At 41.4% G+C, this 21,833-nt stretch overlaps 1 protein-coding gene across 2 annotated transcripts in view; it reads right to left on the bottom strand.

The window, feature by feature from the left end:
• ADGRD1 (adhesion G protein-coupled receptor D1) overlaps nucleotides 1-21,833 on the bottom strand; it is a 957,528-nt gene that overhangs the window by 155,978 nt on the left and 779,717 nt on the right. For both annotated transcript variants that reach the window (XM_040416257.1, XM_040416258.1), the window contains one exon: nucleotides 11,711-11,777. In XM_040416257.1, the coding sequence (XP_040272191.1) occupies nucleotides 11,711-11,777 (67 nt within the window). The remainder of the gene's footprint in view (nucleotides 1-11,710; nucleotides 11,778-21,833) is intronic.

Genomic DNA, 21,833 nt, shown 5'->3' with positions numbered 1-21,833 from the left:
AAGACGTTTTTTGTTTTTGAAGCCCTTCAGTCTCAGATGCCGTCTGATGGTTATGGGGCTGCAGTCAGCACCAGTAAAGGCCTTAATTTGGGTCGAGGATCGTCCAGTGTCTTGGCGGACAGCCAATTGGATCCTCCGGCTCAGTGCTGATGAATTTTTTTTGGGTCTTACACTTGACTTTTTTGTTCCATAACCCTCAGGATCATTTAAGAAATTCCAAATGACTGTCTTACTGCGTCCCACCTCAGCAGCGATGGCGCGCTGTGAGAGACCCTGCTTATGCAGTTCAACAACCCGACCGCGTTCAAAAAGGGAGAGTTTTTTTGCCTTTGCCATCACAACGTGTGACTACCTGACAGAAAATAACAATGAATCCACATATTTGCACAGATTTGGCCTTTTAATGGCATATGGTCATAAAATTTTGAACAGCTGAAAAACTGCCTGTTTCAGTTTAATCGTTATTTTCAATTAATTGAATGTTTAAAAAATGTTTTGTCTCACTCTCATTTCTTCTTGTTGCATGTTGAAGCTCTACTTGGAACCTTGTTAAGATCCAACAATGTAAAATATGATTTTTTTGCCATTTTTCAAGTGGTCTTAAACTTTTGATCAGGACTGTATTTTATTTTTATTTTTATTCTTCCCGCCACCTAAAATATTTCAGTTTGTTTTTCAATTGAGTGATACAGTTTATAGGTCACATTAAAGGTGGAAAAAGTTCTGAAATTATTTATCTTTGTCTAATTTTTTTACATCACACAAACCTGACATTTGAACAGGAGTGTGTAGACTTTTTACATCCACTATTTGTCTAATATATGCATTGTAGAAATTTCCCAAATGGTAGCCTTCGGATACATAAATACACAGTAGCCTTTTAGTGATGGAAATCAAAGTAATGAATGTCTTTTATTGTTGGCACACCACAATTTAACAGGCGGCAGTGATCAGCTTACTTCAGCCAACACTTAAAGAAAAAACAAATCAGTCCCAAATCTGAACAAATTACATAAGAAGGATTAGGGCACAGTACAGTACTCCCCACGGAGTGGATGGGGACATTGCTTTGTCCTTTGTCTCTCGGCCAGTTTTCACTCGGCTCCAAAAACACACAGCTACACAGAGCTCCACCATCAGCCAGGTAATTACACACACACCCCTGACCCTACTGGCTGACTTTTTGTCAGCCCGTCAAAACCCAGCCTGGACCGTGGGGAGTAGCCACCCGCCCAGCACTATGGCTACTCCCAGTAATAGTAATAGGAATAAATCCAATATCCAGATACAGGAATCAGTACCTGGGGATCCCTATAAAAACCCAGGAAAAATAAGGGAGCAGACCAATAAAACCAGAAGATATGAAGGGAACCCAAAAACTAGATCCTTTACCAACCAGACATATACGAGGAAAACGAACATGGACATGACACATAGAAGCTACACACACCATAGGATGGCAGAGTCCGATCCACAGTCCAATAAGAACACCCATATCAATAATACAAAGACGGACGAACCCACAAACACCTCCAGACCGTGCCAGGAGAATGGTAACAAAATCAAGGATCCCACCCACACTCAAACCGCTACCTCTAGCATGATACCAAACACTAAAACTGTGGCGACAGATGAATTCCTAGAAAGATTTAGAGCCCTAAAATCTAAGTACTTCGAATACAAATCCAAACAGAACTTATCCCACCATGAGACACCACACAGTACCCACTATACCCCACCCACATCCATACCCACAAACACCATTATAGGATCCCCCCTCCTTGGAACCCTTTTAGATCTCAATAACACATCCCACACAGGGTCCCCCCCACAGGACCCATGCGACACACGTAATCTTCTGGACTATACTGTACACCTCTCCCCCACTCCCAGTTCTCACAATTACCCATTGATTGAAATTGAGGAACATATTTCTGTCATAGATAATACAGCACCAGGTTCCAATGCATTTGTACCCTTTCTAAACAACGCCAGACAGTCCAACACACCAAGTGTCTCTTTTTTAGGGGCAAAGACATATCCCCCCCACCCCCCTGTAAAACCAAACATACAGATCACCCAGTATTTCCCAAAGATAAAAAGAAAATTAGAACACGAGGAAAGAGAGGAGGACAACACCAAAAAAGGAAGAGTTGTATAAAGAAACTTGAGCCCCCCATCCCCGCCAGAGACACACCTACGGTGAAAATATTTAATCTATCCACACATATGCTTACAGCACATGAAAATAACCTTTTACAAAAAGAATTGTCTTTTTGCCCCCAAAATCGGGTCGACTCTCTAGGCCTATTCATAGACATCCAGAAATTCAGGCGCAATCTAACGATAAAGAGACATTTTGATATAGAAGAGAATAAACCACCACCCCAAAAAATAAGAGAGAAACCTGTTAGCGACAAGGACAAGGAGACCATAGGAGACAATGGAGAAATCCAACAAATGGAAACAGACAACTATAAACATATAGAGGTCCGACCCAAATCCAATTTCTTCCCACTGTATAGTCAGGGACACTGTATCCCGACCTTTTTTGATCTTGTATCTACAGACCTAAAAAAACTGGCCAATGGAACAAAAACTGACAAAACCTATACACCCAAGGGAAATTTAACACACCATGAACGCAGAGCATTGGATGCACTAAAAAAGAATGAAGAATTGATCATTCGACCTGCGGATAAGGGAGGGGGACTGGTCATACAGAATTATGATGACTATGAAAAAGAGGCACAAAATATTCTTAGTGATACCATTTATTATGAACCAATTCCATATGATCCATTTCCTGAAATTACAAAGAAACTAAATTCCCTTGTTAAAAATGCATACGAGAAAGGGTACATAAATAAAAAAGAACGTAATTTTCTGTTTCCCAAAACACCATGCACCCCGTATTTTTACGATTTACCCAAAATACACAAAAATATACAAAATCCACCCGGCAGACCCATCGTATCCAATACAAAATGCGCCACCAGTAATCTATCACAGTTTATGGATATATATATTTACAACCATACGTAAAGAAATTACCAAGCTACCTACACGATTCGAGCCAACTTATCCGAGAACTAAAACAAATAGAGTGGAAAGATACATATGGCCTGCTTACTATGGATGTGACAGCCCTCTATTCCAATATCGAACACGACATAGGAATAGAATGTGTAAAAACAACACTACAAAAAGATGACACGCTAACATCGCCCCAAATAGAATTTCTTCTGGAGAGCTTACGCTTTATTCTCCAGAATAACTATTTCATATACCACAATACGATCTACCACCAGCGCAAAGGAACCGCTATGGGGACGCGAGTAGCGCCGGCGTTCGCAAACCTATTTATGGGTGAATTTGAAGAAAAATTCATCACCAACCACCCAGAGTGTCACAAACAGATCGTGTATTACAAAAGATATATCGATGACTTGTTCATTATCTGGGATGGAAATGAAGATACGGCGAAAATTTTCTGCAGCTCCCTCAATAACACAGACTGGGGAATCTCCTTCACTCCAAATTACAATGAAGTAGAGATAGAATTTTTGGACATCATCATCTAATGCCACAACAACCATCTGAGCACGAAAACATACTTCAAAACAGTGGACACCAATAGCTATATCCACTATTCCAGTTTCCATCACAAAAAGTGGCTTCAGAATATACCTTACAGTCAATGCAAAAGGATTAAACGCAACTGTACAAAAAATTAGGATTTCAAAACCCAGACCCAAATTCTTGAAAATAGGTTCCGTGATAAGGGCTACCCCAAAAAACTAGCTAAAGACGACATAAAAAAGAGCAGCCTACAGTCACAAGAGGAATGCCTATCAATCACCACCAAACAACAGGACCCTATAGAAATAGTCAGGTTCATCACACAATACAATACATCCAATAGACAGATACAAAAAATCTTGAAAAATCACTGGCATATCCTTCTCAAAGATCCGTATATAGCAAAATACCTACCTATCATACCGAAAATGACTTACAGACGAGCACCAACCATAAAAAATATATTAGCCCCAAGCAAACCCAAATAACATACCCAAACAATAGAGGTAGGCGAACCGAGTCGGGGAAAAGGGAAGGATAAAGAAAAAGGGAGCTATAGGTGCGGAGCTAAGAATTGTCTGTGCTGTAAAATTATCACACACAAACAAACTTCCTTTACCTCCAACTGCAATGGCACATCATTTCCCATAAAACATCACCTCACTTGCCATTCCACCTACGTCATTTACCTCATTGAATGCGGATGCGGCCTGCAATATGTAGGCCGCACTACCCAAGCCCTCCACTGCCGGGTGAACCAACACAGGTACAATATCCGCAAACAGTATTTGAAACATGGGGTGTCCAGACATTGTGCATCCACACCGGAAAAAGAAAAACATGAGGTTAAAATTACCCCAATTGATTTCATACCGGAGAATCCCTTTAACCGCTTTGAAAGACTACAAAAAAGGGAAGGGTATTGGATGTACCAATTAGACACACTGAGCCCACGAGGCCTGAACGAAATCAATGAGACCATCTTATGATAAACAACATACATATATAGGTCAAGGGCTAGCCAACACACATCAATTCGACCTAGGCTCCCGGACAGACACCGATATATGACTGTGTGCGTGTGTGTATTTATACACACGTGTATATAGAGAGATATATATCTGTTTAACATCTCAGAGAACTAGGGCCAATAGTATAGCAATTGAAGTATTGTTAATATACACCACAACACCTATACAATACCTATATACAGACTTAGTCATGTATGCACCATTCATATGTATTTATTATTATTTATTATTTATTCTTATTATTATCATCATTATTAATCTTCCCCTACCAGTTATTATCCTATTGACTCATATATTGGACTATAATATATATATATAGATATATGTCAGCTCCATTTGAACGTATCCTAATATATGCGTACCAGAAAGTACGCCATACAACCCTGCCTTATTGGAGTACATCCATCATGTCCACAAATAAGGGATCAGTTAGAGATCTAGTGATCCATCTCATTATAACTACAGGTACATAATGATAGCTTTGAGACTACAGTGATAGTCATGAGTGTAATACCAACAGATGCTTCTTATTTTGTTTTATACATATTTTATAACTTATAACAGATCTTGTATTGTATAAGAGTTCTTTTACTCTTTTAAATAGATTTTACCTACTTCCCTAAAAAGACCATAGCTGGTCATAAAGGGTTTTAAACAGTATCATTCATACCCTTGCACCCCATATAAGTGGCTGGCATATGATGATAATTGCACCTCATAGCCTGGCGTTTTTTAAAATACCCCATCTGCCACATATATTTAATTCATGCCAACCCTTGGGAATAAGGATTTAGAACTCCTCAGAAGCGACCGCACTAATTAACATGGAGAACTAAACTAATATAAACACCAGCGCTACACCATACCGATCTGTGGACCGTGAGGATCCGGGTCTGAGAGATCAGGCAGCGCTGAGTGTCACAGCCTGCAGGAGGAGCCAGGAGATCCTGCATGAATAACTGACAGGCGAACCGCTACATAGTAAAAGCGGGGAGCAAGATATGCCCTCAGCTCTATGTGAAAGAATAATGTTCACTGCGGTGCTGACCCAGTGCGGGGTCAGCAGCGCCGCTGTAACTCTGAACGCACCACTATAAGTATCATCACATGCTGCCATACAATGTATCATTAAATGTATCACTATGTGTACTATGAAACCTACGGTTGTAACAATGCATGTAATCAGACTATGAAGCGCTTGACCCTGCGCCACCCAGTCTGTATACCACAGTAAGTGTCAGACACTTAACATTAATTGCCACAGATCACTAGAAGATACTGGCAATCAGGCTCATTATACCAAGCACGCCCACCCCACCCCCTGAACCTCCCCCTTTTTAACCCGCCAAAACAGCATTTTAAATATCCCGATCACAAGTGTATCTTCATTCTGTATATTGTCCTGACGAAGGGGGCCCTTTGCCCTTGAAACGCGTTGACTATAATAAAAAGAATCTTATTCATCTCAAGGACTGATTTCTATGCCTGCAGCGCCGGATAGTGGTCTGACATTTTTAAGAATTTCTGCATATCTATTTCCCTGGAACCATCTGGACAGGAAAAGACCCAGGCAGCAGCACGGCATCCCCGAATGCTGGTGGGGAAATATACCAGCTAAGGCACATCTAGCTGTTGTGACTGTTCACAACAGAATCCGGTAAGCGAAATACGCACCATAATTGTATATTTCCTATAAGGCGGTACCACACATGAGGCGCTGTGTTTTTTGTCTTTTCTCCCTTCTACTCCCAGTAAGAGTCGTCCTGGATTAGCTTTTCACAGCTATGCTAACTACCAAATTGTTCATCAGCAACTGCTGCGGACATATGCACTACTGGCTCCCACTTCACCGAGGCCAGGAACCTCGGTGACACATATCTTCCATCTATGATGGTCCCTTGTGCCTTTCTACATACCCCCCCCCCCCCCCTCTGCCCAAAGCCGGGGGTCTGGGCAACTTCAGCAAAGATGCAGTGTACTCTGGACAGGGCATCCGCATTTCCTCGTAGCCTGCCCGGCCTATGCTCTACCAAAAACCTCTAGGGCTAGAAATACCCTTTTTCTCTCTTAACCATTGCAGAGGGGCATGATCCGAGACCAGTGTAAATATCCATCCCAGGAATTAGTATCGGAGATAATCAAGGGCCCACTTAATGGCCAAGCATTCCCTTTCAATCATAAAGTAAATCCGCCCTGCCGGGGACAGTTTTCTACTTAGGTAACACATGGGATCTTCCAAAATAATAAAGAGGAGAAAGCGCTGCCGGCACTGCTACACCTGACCAGTATGCAGGATTGCAAGGGAGACACAGGTAATGCGATTCAGCAAATGGATACGGTGGTGCTCTGCTGAGATAGACACAATGGTGTATTCAGGAGAGAGATGAGAAGGAGACAGCGGCACTCACCAATTCCAAGATAAAACGTCCAGTTTATTATGCTTCTATAAAATAGGGTACAGGCAGGTCTGTGCACATAGGTCAAATAGAGGTACGACTACAGCTGTTTCACGCTAAGAGCGCTTCATCATGCCTTTCATGCTGTGGAGGTGAGTGACTGACCTGTAAAGGTCAGGTCAGGCCACTCCCCCCACCGCATCACATAGAGGAACACAGTGTTAACTCATTCAATACTCTATTGTACCAAAAAATCACAGTGTGTCAAACAAAAACAAATAAATCATTCCTATCATTAAAACCTGATGGTCCCATCGCTTCTGTCTTGATGATCCATAATGCTTCTCTCTTTAGGAGAAGCTTTTTTCTGTCTCCGCCGCGAGGCGGTAATTTCACTATTTCTAGACCTGCAATCTGTAGAAGGTCCTCGTGGTTTTGGTGCGATTCTTTCATATGTTGGATTAATCTAGTGGCTCCAATTTCTGTTTTAAGGCTATACTTGTGCTCTCTGAAACGAACGAAAAGGGGTCTGAAAGTTTTTTCAATATAAAATTGGCCGCAGGGGCAGAAAAGAGCATAAACTACAAAGGTGGACCTACAATTAATAAAGTCCCTCACTCTGTGTTTTATGGCTCCGATTTTTAAATGTGCACCTCTCCGCATCTGTTCACACATGGAGCAGTATCCACACCTGAAATTGCCCTCAGGGACAGCGTTCAAGCCAATTTTTGTTCACATTACCTTTAAACTGGCTCTGTGTGATCATACTCCCTATGGTTCTGCTTCGTCTGAAGCCCACCACAGGTCTACTAGCCACACATGGGATCTTCCTCCTCATTTATGACTTGAGATATTACTGTCCCTAGACCTACTTCTGATGCATCTGTCTGAACAATAAATTCCTGGGAGAAGTCAGGGGCTACCAAGATGGGCTGTCTACAGAGGGCGGACTTAAGTTTTTCCAAGGCCTCTTCAGCCCCCGGGGACCACTTGATCACAGCAGACTTTCCCCCTTTTGTAAGGTCAGTCAGGGGTACTGCTATTTATGCAAACCTAGGAACAAATCTCCTGCAGTATCCCACAATACCGAGAAAGGCTTTGACCTGTTTCTTGGTAAGTGGACCGGGCCATTTTTGGATAGATTCCACTTTAGTTACTTGGGATTTTATTATTCCTCTTCCTACACTATATCCCAAGTATCGAGCCTCTTCCAACCCCATGGCACACTTACTTGGATTTATAGTGAATCCGGCCTTTCGTAGCGCATCTAGGATGCTTTGAACTTTACTGGGGTGACTCTCCCAATCTTGACTGAAGATCACTATATTATCCAAGTAAGCGGCCGTATATTCCCGGTGTGGGCGTAAGATTTGGTCCATAGCTCTCTCGAAGGTGGCGGGGGCCCCTTGCAACCCAAACGGCATCCTAACGTAGTGGAAGGACCCTTCCGGTGTAAAAACTGCATTTTTTTCCCTAGCTTCTCTCGACAACGGAATTTGCCAGTATCCCTTTGTAAGATCCAGGGTCGTTATGTATCGAGCTGGCCCTAGTCTCTGAATGAGCTCATCCACCCGGGGCATGGGATAAGCATCTACTTTGGACACCTTGTTTAGAATCTTATGTTCCACGACCTTGTCTATGCCAGGGGTTTCTGTAAACAAGTCCCTATTCTGCTGTAACAGGAGCTGGCATTGATATTTTTGGGAAGGGGACAGGGTTTCGGCAATTTTTACATTGTCGATGGTGGCGTCTGGTTGGGTCAACAGACATGGGCTCTCAGGAGGGTCCCTATCCTTCCATGGTTTTAGCAAGTTGATGTGGTAGATTTGATAGGGCTTTCTCCTACCTGGCTGATGTACCCAGTAGTTAACTTCGCCCACCCTCTCAGTTATCTCATAGTGCCCTTGTCACTTGGCCAAAAACTTTCTCTCCACTGTGGGAACTAAGACTAGAACCCGGTCCCCTGGACTGAACTGTCTAAGACGGGCCATCCTGTTGTATATGTTCACTTGCGCCTCCTGTGCTTGGAGCATATGCTCTTTCACAATAGGTGTTATTCGAGCTATTCGCTCCTGCAATGTAGTAACATGTTCAATGACACTTTTGTAAGGCGTGACCTCACTCTCCCAGGTCTCCTTAGCGATATCTAACAGGCCTCATGGATGCCTTCCATACAACAATTCAAAAGGCAAGAAAGCTGTTGACACTTGGGGTACCTCTCGGATTGAGAACAGTAGATAAGGCAACAGGTAATCCCAATCTCGGCCATCTTTCTCACCACTTTTTTCAACATGGCCTTCAAAGTTTTATTGAAGCGTTCCACCAGGCCATCTGTCTGTGGGTGGTACACTGAGGTATGCAACTGGGTAATTTTTAATACCTTACAGAGATCCTGCATGACCCTGGACATGAACGGGGTCCCCTGGTCAGTCAGGATCTCCTTGGGCAGCCCTGTTCTGGAAAAAATTTGGAACAGTTCTCTGGCTATAACTTTAGAGGTAGCTTTCCTCAAGGGCACCGCCTAAGGGTATCGGGTAGCATAATCCATTACCACTAATATATATTGGTGCCCCCTCGCTGATTTTACCAAAGGCCCTACTAAATCTATCGCAATTCTCTCAAATGGTATCTCGATAATTGGTAATGGTATTAGAGGGCTGTGGAAGTTTGCGACTGGAGAGGTTACTTGGCATGTAGGGCAGGATTGGCAGTAATCCTTAATTTCTCTGTAACACCTTGGCCAATAAGACCTCTGCAAAACCCTTTCAAGGGTTTTATCAGCCCCTAAGTGTCCCCCTAATACATGGCTATGTGCCAGGTCCATTACCATGCGTCGGTATGGTTTAGAAACCATGAGCTGTTCCACTAATTCTTCCTGGATTTTAGTCACCCGATACAACAAGTTTTTATTCATTGAAATTAAGGGTACCTTTCGTCTGCCCCTGCCTCTTGAGGTGCCCCATTGACTACCCCCACATTGTTTAAGACCCCTTTTAGAGTCTCATCTAGGAACTGAGCAGTCCCAAAGTTTCCACGAGACACCTCTAAGTCAGGGACTGTCTCCTCAAGGGCAGACTCCTCCTCATTCTCGCCTACCATGGCCAAGAACGGAAAGTCAGGGACCATCTCAGGGTGAAGGAGCACCGGGCTGTCTGCGGCCCCAGGGCATTGTTGCGGTACTGCCTTGGCCCATAGGTCCCAGAACACAGGACAGTATCGAGCAATAATCATCTCGTGCATCAACCCCTGCACGACCCCTACCTGGTGGTTCACCGTACCCTCTTCTGTTTTTAGGTGACCTGGGCTATTGGGTAGACCTTGGTATCATCATGAATGCAGGTGACTCCCAAGGTCTTCCCAGGAACCAACTTATGAGGAATACGGGCCGTTACGAGCGTAACCAGGCTCCCCAAGTCCAGAAGTCCCGTTGTGGGGTTTCCATTCACATTAATTGCACAAAAAGGAAGCCCTTCCTCCACATTAGGAACTGCACTCTGTGGTCTCATGCTGTTGCCACTTCACCACTCTGTGGTCTGCTCATGCTACTGCCGCATTAGCACTCTGTGGTCTCCTGCTTCTGCTGCAACATTACTACTCTGTGGTCTCCTCATGCTACTGCCACCTCACCACTATGTCACTTGGCCATTCTGTAGACTTCTCATGCTATTCCCACCTTCCCCACTTCATGACTGGGCCACTATTTTACCTTTTTGGCCTGGTTGCCACCTCCACAATCTCTCGTTGTCGTGCCACTCTGTGGCCTCCTGATGCTGCCGCCACCTCCAGACTCTGTCATTGGGCCACTCTGTGGTCTCCTCATGCTGCTTCCACCTCACCACTATTTTATAGCTCCACTCTGTGGACTTCTCATGCTGTTCCCACCCTTCCTACTCCATGACTGGTCCACTATCTTGGCTTTCGGCCTGGCTGACATCATCATTTCTTTGACCCTTCTTCTGAACTGTGTTACTAAAAGGCACTGTGTTCTACACCACTATACAAGCTCTCCGCAGCCAGAAAATAGCAGTTTTTTAACTTGATTTGCCACTAATAATCTCGGATCAAATAAAATCTTTTCGGTAAATTTGGCGAATCAGTGAGGTGACGTCACTATGTGCGGCCAGCGTGATGATGTCATCACATCACTGTGCACGAGGTTTGCCCGGTTTCTTCAATCAAGATGGCCGCGGCGGCCTCTCCACGAGCAAAAGGATGAGGTGAGTATGTACAGATGTAGCCAGCATTAAAGACAAATCTGATGTGTTATCCCACTAGCTGATCTCACTAACTTAGTTTAATTATATGCAAAGCTTCTAAAGCTTAAGGTGGTGTTGAGTTACACTGTTCAGATTGTGCGCTATCATGCTGATTTTGGTGCTGGTTACATCTGTATCTTTTTATTTTTTTTACCCCTGATTAACCCCTGAAAGGTGTCAATATTTACTGACAGATGTAGCAAACAGCGTTAAACACAGCATCTGAGGGGTTCAATGACAGGGATGCACGATCTCCGTTTCCCATCTTTGTGCCCGCTACATACAATGGAATGTGATTCATGATGAAGTAATTTGTAACAAATCTAATTTTTTTGTGAAATTCGGCGAAGCAACCAAATCGAATTTTTGCTTATCTCTAATTGTGACATAGAATAAAAATCAGGTAATCCAGTATATTTTAGCAACATAAATATATAATACATACCACGATAACGAACAATGCAGGAGCCACAAATGCCCATATTGCTCCTTTCTGCAGAGACAACCAGCAACTAAAAAATAAGAAATGTTTAAATTAAATTCACACTGTTTGTCCTCTGTCTCTGCTCTGTCTATACCTGTTACCATTTTGCATTTTTTTTTATTGATGTCAATTTAGATTTAGAAAGAGCTAAGCAGATTGATAAATATACTCAAATATACAAAATATTAGAGCGCTCTATAGGAGTATAGCTTGGCCTGCAACACCACTAGCTATTAAATGCAAATATATTATAAAGGGCCAGCTTGTTATATAAAATACAATACAATACTTTAATAAGAACAAACAAATTGTAAATCTGGCTAATATTTTATATACAACAGTATTGCCTAGATTCTAATCACTGTTAACAATTGGCATATAGTCGCAGTGTGGCGCTCTCGCACTGTAAGAAATGTTGGAAAAGTTCTGTAGCGTTCTTATATATGCTGAATATAGGCTGAACAATAGAGGTGGACTTGCGGTTCGCCCGGCGGTCGTTTTGAGGCAAAATTTGCGCGTTCGCGATTCGCCGAACATGCAAAAATATGGCGATTTCCGCCGACGTCAAATTCTTTTGCATTACTTCCTCAAAATACTGATTGAGGGCTATGATATACCTGCTTCTATAAAATACTGATCAAGGGGTTCGATATACCTGTTTCCACCAAATATTGACTAAGTTCTGTGATACACCTGCTTCTACAAAATACTGATTAAAAGGTTTTGTGGCAAAACCAACCTCGCCACTGGGTTTTGGAGAGGATTGGCTGCTGGCCTCTTGCCCCTGGATTATGGGCCATATACTAACTTTTAAACCCCTGAACCTATTCAAGTGAATTTTGGATAGGTTTGTCCCAAAGTTATACTGTTTAAATTGATGTTAGATATATGTATGGCCAATGTAAACTCACAAAGTTGTAACAATTTATAATAAGTGTAACTTGTCAGCTTGGGAGGAAATGCTGGGTGTGTTTCTATTGTGCCATTGTCCCATTGTGTGTTTAAATGGTGATGTCTGTTCTGTTGTCCTTACATGTGTATTGGCGATCTCCCTTTGTCCTCAGAGATAATTGGATTGCTCCTCAGGTTGTCTCCGGGACAGAGAGGAGGAGACCATGATGCATTGGGGGGATATGTTGTATCGGTCCTATGTCACAAGTCTTCCTTCTGGTCCCCTAGGGGCGTGTACTTACAGTGGGGGAAATAATTATTTGACCCCTCACTGATTTTGTAAGTTTGTCCAATGACAAAGAAATGAAAAGTCTCAGAACAGTATCATTTCAATGGTAGGTTTATTGTAACAGTGGCAGATAGCACATCAAAAGGAAAATCGAAAAAATAACTTTAAATAAAAGATAGCAACTGATTTGCATTTCATTGAGTGAAATAAGTATTTGAACCCTCTAACAAAAAAAGACTTAATACTTGGTGGAAAAACCCTTGTTTGCAAGCACAGAGGTCAAACGTTTCTTGTAATTGATGACCAAGTTTGCGCACATTTTAGGAGGAATGTTGGTCCACTCCTCTTTGCAGATCATCTCTAAATCCCTAAGGTTTCGAGGCTGTCTCTGTGCAACTCTGAGCTTGAGCTCCCTCCATAGGTTTTCGATTGGATTAAGGTCCGGAGACTGACTAGGCCACTCCATGACCTTAATGTGCTTCTTCTTGAGCCACTCCTTTGTTGCCTTTGCTGTATGTTTTGGGTCATTGTCGTGCTGGAACACCCATCCACGACCCATTTTCAGTTTCCTGGCAGAGGGAAGGAGGTTGTCGCTCAGGATTTCACGATACATGGCTCCGTCCATTTTCCCGTTTATGCGAATAAGTTGTCCTGTGCCCTTAGCAGAAAAACACCCCCAAAGCAAAATGTTTCCACCCCCATGCTTGACGGTGGGGACGGTGTTTTGGGGGTCATAGGCAGCATTTTTCTTCCTCCAAACACAGCGAGTTGAGTTAATGCCAAAGAGCTCTATTTTGGTCTCATCAGACCACAGCACCTTCTCCCAGTCACTCTCTGAATCATTCAGGTGTTCATTGGCAAACTTCAGACGGGCCTGCACATGTGCCTTCCTGAGCAGGGGGACCTTGCGAGCCCTGCAGGATTTTAATCCATTGCGGTGTAATGTGTTTCCAATGGTTTTCTTGGTGACTGTGGTCCCTGCTAATTTGAGGTCATTAACTAACTCCTCCCGTGTAGTTCTAGGATGCTTTTTCACCTTTCTCAGAACCATTGACACCCCACGAGGTGAGATCTTGCGTGGAGTCCCAGAGCGAGGTCGATTGATGGTCATTTTGTGCTCCTTCCATTTTCGAACAATCGCACCAACAGTTGTCACCTTCTCTCCCAGCTTCTTGCTAATGGTTTTGTAGCCCATTCCAGCCTTGTGCAGGTCTACAATTTTGTCTCTGACATCCTTGGACAGCTCTTTGGTCTTTCCCATGTTGGAGAGTTTGGAGTCTGCTTGATTGATTGATTCTGTGGACAGGTGTCTTTTATACAGGTGACTAGTTAAGACAGGTGTCCTTAATGAGGGTGACTAATTGAGTAGAAGTGTCTAACCACTCTGTGGGAGCCAGAACTCTTAATGGTTGGTAGGGGTTGAAATACTTATTTCACTCAATGAAATGCAAATCAGTTGCTATCTTTTATTTAAAGTTTTTTTTTCGATTTTCCTTTTGATGTGCTATCTGCCACTGTTACAATAAACCTACCATTGAAATGATACTGTTCTGAGACTTTTCATTTCTTTGTCATTGGACAAACTTACAAAATCAGTGAGGGGTCAAATAATTATTTCCCCCACTGTACATTGTATATGTTGTAACATATTGATTGGCTGTATTTCAAACCCCTGTGGGCGGACGTGTATTTGCAACAACTGTAATAAAAACCAGGCTGGGTGTGCCAGCACCTCAGACCACTGCTTGACCCTCAACACGGAGCCTTGTCTCGTTATTGGGGGGATTCACTGTATGCTGTTAGAAGACCGATTGCCAGAAGTGTAAGCTGATCCCTGTTCGTCTGCTAGCAGCTATTCGTGAGGTTCCAGTTTGGAGTGCTATTTTGTATCCAGTTCGGGAGTTTGGTGTATCCTGCAGTAGCTGTGCCTGTCTCTCAGAAAGGGGCTTATCGCCTAAACGGTTTTTAACCCCTTGTCTGCTGAAACGGTCCGTTACAGGTTTGATATACCTGCTTCCTCAAAATACAGATTAAGGGCTGCGATATACCTGCTTCCACAAAATACTGATCAAGGGGTTCGATATACCTGTTTTTACCAAATATTGACTAAGGTCTGTGAAACACCTGCTTCCACAAAACACTGATTAAAAGGTTTGATATACCTGCTTCATCAAAATAGTGATTGAGGGATGCAATATACCTGCTTCCACAAAATACTGATTAAGGGGTTTTATATACCTGTTTCCACCAAATATTGATTAAGGGCTGCGATATACCTGCTTCCACAAAATACTGATTATGGGATTTCTATACCTGTTTCCACCAAATATTGATTGAGGCCTGCGATATACCAGCTTCCACAAAATACTGATTGAGCGGTTTGATATACCTGTTTCCACACAAAAATTGAATGAGGACTGCGATATACCTGCTTCCATAAAATACTGATTAAGGGGTTCGATATACCTTCTTCAACCAAATATTGATTGAGGGCTGCGATATACCTGCTTCCACAAAATACTGATTAAGGGGTTTGATATACCTATTTCCACCAAATATTGATTGGAGTCTACGATATTCATGTTTCCATAAAATACTGATTAAGGGGTTTGATATACCCGTTTCCACCAAATATTGATTGAGGGCTGCAATATAACTACTTCCACAAAATGCAGATTAAGGTGATTGATATATCTGCTTCCAAAAATTTTGACTGAGTCCTGCAATATACCAGGTTCCACAAAATACTGATTAAGGGATTTGATATACCTGCTTCCACAAAATACTGATTGACGGCTGCGATATACCTGCTTCCACAAAATACTGATTAAGGTGATTGATATACCTGCTTTTAACAAATATTGATGGAGGCCTGTGAGATACCTGCTTCCTCAAAATACTGATTGAGTGTTGCGATTCACCTGCTTCAACAAAATACTGATTAAGGGGTTTGATATACCTGTTTCCACCAAATATTAATTGAGGTCTACGATATACCTGTTTCCACAAAAAACTGAATAAGGGGTTTGATAAACATGTTTCCACAAAATATTGATTGAAGGCTGCGATATAACTGCTTCCACAAAATACTGATTAAGGAATTTGATATACCTGCTTCCTCAAAATACAGATTAAGGGGTGCGATATACCTGCTTCTACAAAATACTTATTGAGGGCTACGATATACGTGCTTCCACAAAATACTGAATAAGGGGTTTGATATACCTGTTCCACAAATTACTGATTGAGGGCCACTATATACCTGCTTCCACAAAATACTGATTAAAGGGTTTGATATACCTGATATACCAAATATTCATTGAGGCCTACGATATACCTGCTTTCACAAAATACTGAATAAGGGGTTTGATATACCTGTTTCCACAAAATATTGATTAAGGGCTGCTATATTCCTGCTTCCACAAAATATTGTTTAAGGGAATTTATATACATGCTTCCACCAAATATTGATTGAGGCCTGCGATATACCTGCTTCAAAAAAATACAGATTAAGGGGTTAGATATACCTGTTTCCACCAAATTTAAATTAAGGCCTGCGATATACCTGCTTCCACAAAATACTGATTAAGGGGATTGATATACCTGCTTCCACCAAATATTAATTGAGGCCTGCGATATACCTGCTTCCACAAAATACTGATTAAAAGGATTGATATACCGGTTTCCACAAAAAAATTGATTGAGGGCTGCGATGCACCTGCTTCAACAAAATACTGATTAAGAGGTTCAAAATACCTGATTCGACCAAATATTGATTGAGGGTTGCAATATATCTGCTTCCACAAAATACTGATTAAGGGCTACGATATACCTGCTTCTACAAAATACTGATCAAGGGGTTCGATATACCTGTTTTCACCAAATATTGACTAAGGTCTGTGATGCACCTGCTTCCACAAAACACTGATTTAAAGGTTTGATATACCTGCTTCCTCAAAATACTGATTAAGGGGTTCGTTATACCTGCTTCCACCAAATATTGATTAAGGGCTGCAATATACCTGCTTCCACAAAACACTGATTAAGGGGTTTGATATACCTGTTCCACAAATTACTGATTGAGGGCTGCTATATACCTGCTTCCACAAAATACTGATTAAAGGGTTTGATATACCTGCTTCCACTAAATATTCATTGAGGCCTGCGATATACCTGCTTCCACAAAATACTGATTAAGGGAATTGATATACCCTGCTTCCAACAAATATTGATTGAGGCCTGTGAGATACTGCTTCCTCAAAATACTGATTGAGGGCTACGATATACCTGCTTCCACAAAATACTGATTAAGGGGTTCGATATAGGGAGAGGAATTACCAGTAGAAAGAGGGAGGTGCTCATGCCGCTCTACAGAGCACTAGTGAGACCTAATTTGGAGTATTGTGCGCAGTACTGGAGACCATATCTCCAGAAGGATATTGATACTTTGGAGAGAGTTCAGAGAAGAACTACTAAACTGGTACATGGACTGCAGGATAAAACTTACCAGGAAAGATTAAAGGACCTTAACATGTATAGCTTGGAAGAATGACGAGACAGAGGGGATAAATACATAAAGGGATTTAAGAAGGTAAAAGAGGAGAGAATATTTAAAAGAAGAAAAACTGCTACAAGAGGACATAGTTTTAAATTAGAGGGGCAAAGGTTTAAAAGTAATATCAGGAAATATTACTTTACTGAGAGAGTAGTGGATGCATGGAATAGGCTACCTGCAGAAGTGGTAGCTGCAAATACAGTGAAGGAGTTTAAGCATGCAAGGGATAGGCATAAGGCCATCCTTCATATAAGATAGGGCCAGAGGCTATCCATAGTACTCAGTATATTGGGAACACTAGATGGGCCAAATGGTTCTTATCTGTCGACATATTCTATGTTTCTATGATATATCTCTTTCCTTCAAAAATTGACTGAGGTCTGTAATACACCTGCTTCCACAAAACACTGATTAAGGGGTTTGATATACATGTTCCACAAAATACTGATTAAGGGCTGCTATATACCTGCTTCCACAAAATACTGATTAAGGGGATTGATATACATGCTTCCACCAAATATTAATTAAGGCCTGCGATATACCTGCTTCCACAAAACACAGATTAAAAGGTTTGATATACCTACTTCCTCAAAATACTGATTGAGGACTGCGATATTCCTGCTTCCACAAAATACTGATTAAGGGTTCGATTCACCTGTTTCCACCAAATATTTATTGAGGCCTATGATATACCTGCTTCCACAAAATACTGATTATGGGGTTTTATATAACTGTTTCCACCAAATATTGATTGAGGCCCGCGATATGCCTGCTTCTACAAAATACTGATTAAGGGGTTTGATATACCTGTTTCCACAAAATACTGATTAAGGGGTTCGATATACCTGCTTCTACTAAATATTGATTGAGGGCTGCGATATACCTGCTTCCACAAAATACTGATTAAGGGGTTCGATATACCTGTTTCCACCAAATATTGATTGAGGTCTACGATATACCTATTTCCATAAAATACTGAATAAGGGGTTTTATATACCTGTTTCCACCAAATATTGATTGAGGCCTGCGATATAACTGCTTCCACAAAATACTGATTAAGGGGTTTGATATACCCGCTTCCACAAAATACTGATTGAGGGCTTCGATATACCTGCTTCCACAAAATACTGATTAAGGGGATTGATATACCTGCTTTTACCAAATATTGATGGAGGCCTTTGCGATACCTGCTTCCTTAAGATACTGATTGAGTGTTGCGATTCACCTGCTTCCACAAAATACTGATTAAGGGAATTGATATACCTGCTTCCACCAAATTTTGATTGAGGCCTGCGATATAACTTCTTCCACAAAATACTGATTGAAGGCTGCGATATACCTGCTTCCACAAAATACTGATTAAGGGGATTGATATACCTGCTTTCAACAAATATTGATTGAGGCCTGTGAGATACCTGCTTCCTCAAAATACTCATTGAGGGCTACGATATACCTGCTTCCGCAAAATATTGATTAAGGGGTTCGATATACCTGTTTCTACCAAATTATGACTGAGGTCTATAATACACCTGCTTCCATAAACCACTGATTAAGAGGTTCAATATACCTGTTCCACAAAATACTGATTGAGAGCTGCTATATACATGCTTCCACAAAATTCTGATTAAGGGGTTTGATATACCTGTTTCTATGAAATTTTGATTAAGCCCTGCGATATACCTGCTTCCAAAAAATACTAATTAAGGGTATTGATATACCTGCTTCCACCAAATATTGATTGAGGGCTGCGATATACCTGCTTCCATAAAACACTGATTAACCCCTTCAGGACACAGCCTTATTTCTACTTAAGGACCAGGCCATTTTTTGCAAATCTGACCAGTGTCACTTTATGTGGTGATAACTTTAAAACGCTTAGCCAGGCCATTCTGAGATAGTTTTTTCGTCACATATTGTACTTCATGACACTGGTAAAATTGAGTAAAAAAAAATCATTTTTATTTATAAAAAAAATACCAAATTTACCAAAATTTGGGAAAAATGTGCAAATTTCTAACTTTCAATTTCTCTACTTCTACAATACATAGTAATAACTCCAAAAATAGTTATTAATTTACATACCCCATATGTCTACTTCATGTTTGGATCATTTTGGGAATGATATTTTATTTTTTGGGGATGTTAAAAGGCTTAGAAGTTTAGAAGCAAATCTTGAAATTTTTCAAAAATTTTCAAAAACACAATTTTTAGTGACCAGTTCAGGTTTGAAGTCACTTTGCGAGGCTTACATAATAGAAACCACCCAAAAATGACCCCATTCTATAAACTACACCCCTCAAAGTATTCAAAACTGATTTTACAAACTTTGTTAACCCTTTAGGTGTTCCACAAGAATTAATGGAAAATAGAGAAATAATTTCAAAATTTCACTTTTTTGGCAGATTTTCCATTTTAATATTTTTTTTCCAGTTACAAAGCAAGGGTTAACAGCCAAACCAAACTCAATATTTATGGCCCAGATTTTGTAGTTTACAGAAACACCCCATATGTGGTCGTAAACCGCTGTACGGGCACACGGCAGGGCACAGAAGGAAAGGAATGCCATACAGTTTTTGGAAGGCAGATTTTGCTAGACTGTTTTTTTTTACACCATGTCCCATTTAAAGCCCCCCTGATGCACCCCTAGAGTAGAAACTCAACAAAAGTGACCCCATCTAAGACACTACACCCCTCAAGGTATTCAAAACAGATTTTACAAACGTCGTTAACCCTTTAGGTGTTCCACAAGAGTTATTGGCAAATGGAGAGGAAATTTCAGAATTTCTATTTTTAGGCAAATTTTCCATTTTAATCCATTTTTCCCAGTAACAAAGCAAGGGTTAACAGCCAAACAAAACTCAATATTTATGGCCCTGATTCTGTAGTTTACAGTAACACCCCATATGTGGTCGTAAACTGCTGTACGGGCACACGGCAGGGCGCAGAAGGGAAGGAATGCCATACGGTTTTTGGAAAGCAGATTTTCCTTGACTGTTTTTTTTTACACCATGTCCCATTTGAAGCCCCCCTGATGCACCCCTAGAGTAGAAACTCCAAAAAAGTGACCCCATTTTAGAAACTACGGGATAGGGTGGCAGTATTGTTGGTACTAGTTTAGGGTACATATGATTTTTGGTTGGCTATATTACACTTTTTGTGAGGCAAGAAATAGCTGTTTTTGCACAGATATTTTTTGTTATTTAAAACATTCATCTGACAGGTTAGATCATGTGATATTTTTATAGACCAGGTTATCACGGATGCGGCGATACCTAATATGTATACTTTTTTAAAATTTATGTAAGTTTTACACAATGATTTCATTTTTGAAGCAAAAAAAATCATGTTTTAGTGTTTTCATAGTCTGAGAGCCATAATTTTTTCAGTTTTTCGGCAATTACCTTGGGTATGGTATGATTTTTGCGGGATGAAATGACGGTTTTATTGGCACTATGTTTGGGGTGCGTGTGACTTTTTGATTGCTTGCTATTACACATTTTGTGATGTAAGGTGACAAAAAATCATTTATTTAGCACAGTTTTTATTTTAGATTTTTTTTACGGTGTTTATCTGAGGGGTTAGGTCATGTGATATTTTTATAGAGCCGGTCGATACGGACGCGGCGATACCTAATATGTATACTCCCCCCCCCTATTTTTTACCAATTTTTTTAACTTTATTTGGGGAAAATTACATTTTTGGTTATTTTTACTTGAAACTTTTAATTTTTGTGGGGGAAAACTTTTTTTTTTTTACTTTTTTTTTTTACTTTTTTTTTTGTCCCACTTTGGGACTTGAACTTTTGGGGGTCTAATCCTTTACAATGCATTCCAATACTTCTGTATTGGAATGCATTGGTTGTATGAGTAATACTGTGTGTATTACTCATACAGCTTCCGGCCTGTGAGATCTAGTGGGCTGGATCTCACAGGCTCGTCACCGGAAGGCAGCGCGATGCCTTCCTTAGGCATTGCGTTGCCTTCCATGCCATCGGGTCCCCCCTACAGCCGCATGGGGACCCCATGGTACCGCCGTCAGCAGCCGAAAACCGCAGGAAAAGCCGCAAACCGCAGGACTGAAACAGGGGGGTCACCCCCCCCCCCCGCCAATTTATCCAAGGTGGGGTGATCGGAAATACACAGGACGTACCCGTACGCCCTGTGTCCTTAATTACCAATACATCAGGGCGTAACGGTACGCCCTGTGTCCTGAAAGGTTAAGAGATTCGATATACCTGATTTCACCATATATTGATTGAGGCCTGAGAGATACCTGCTTTCTTAAAATACTGATTGAGGGCTACGATATACCTGCTTCCACAAAATACTGATCAATGGGTTCGATATACC

Source organism: Bufo bufo, chromosome 2 (assembly GCF_905171765.1).
Source record: "Bufo bufo chromosome 2, aBufBuf1.1, whole genome shotgun sequence".
NCBI lineage: Eukaryota > Metazoa > Chordata > Amphibia > Anura > Bufonidae > Bufo > Bufo bufo.
The sequence above is the reverse complement of the archived record's forward strand: the minus strand, read 5'-3'. Positions and strand labels throughout refer to the sequence as shown.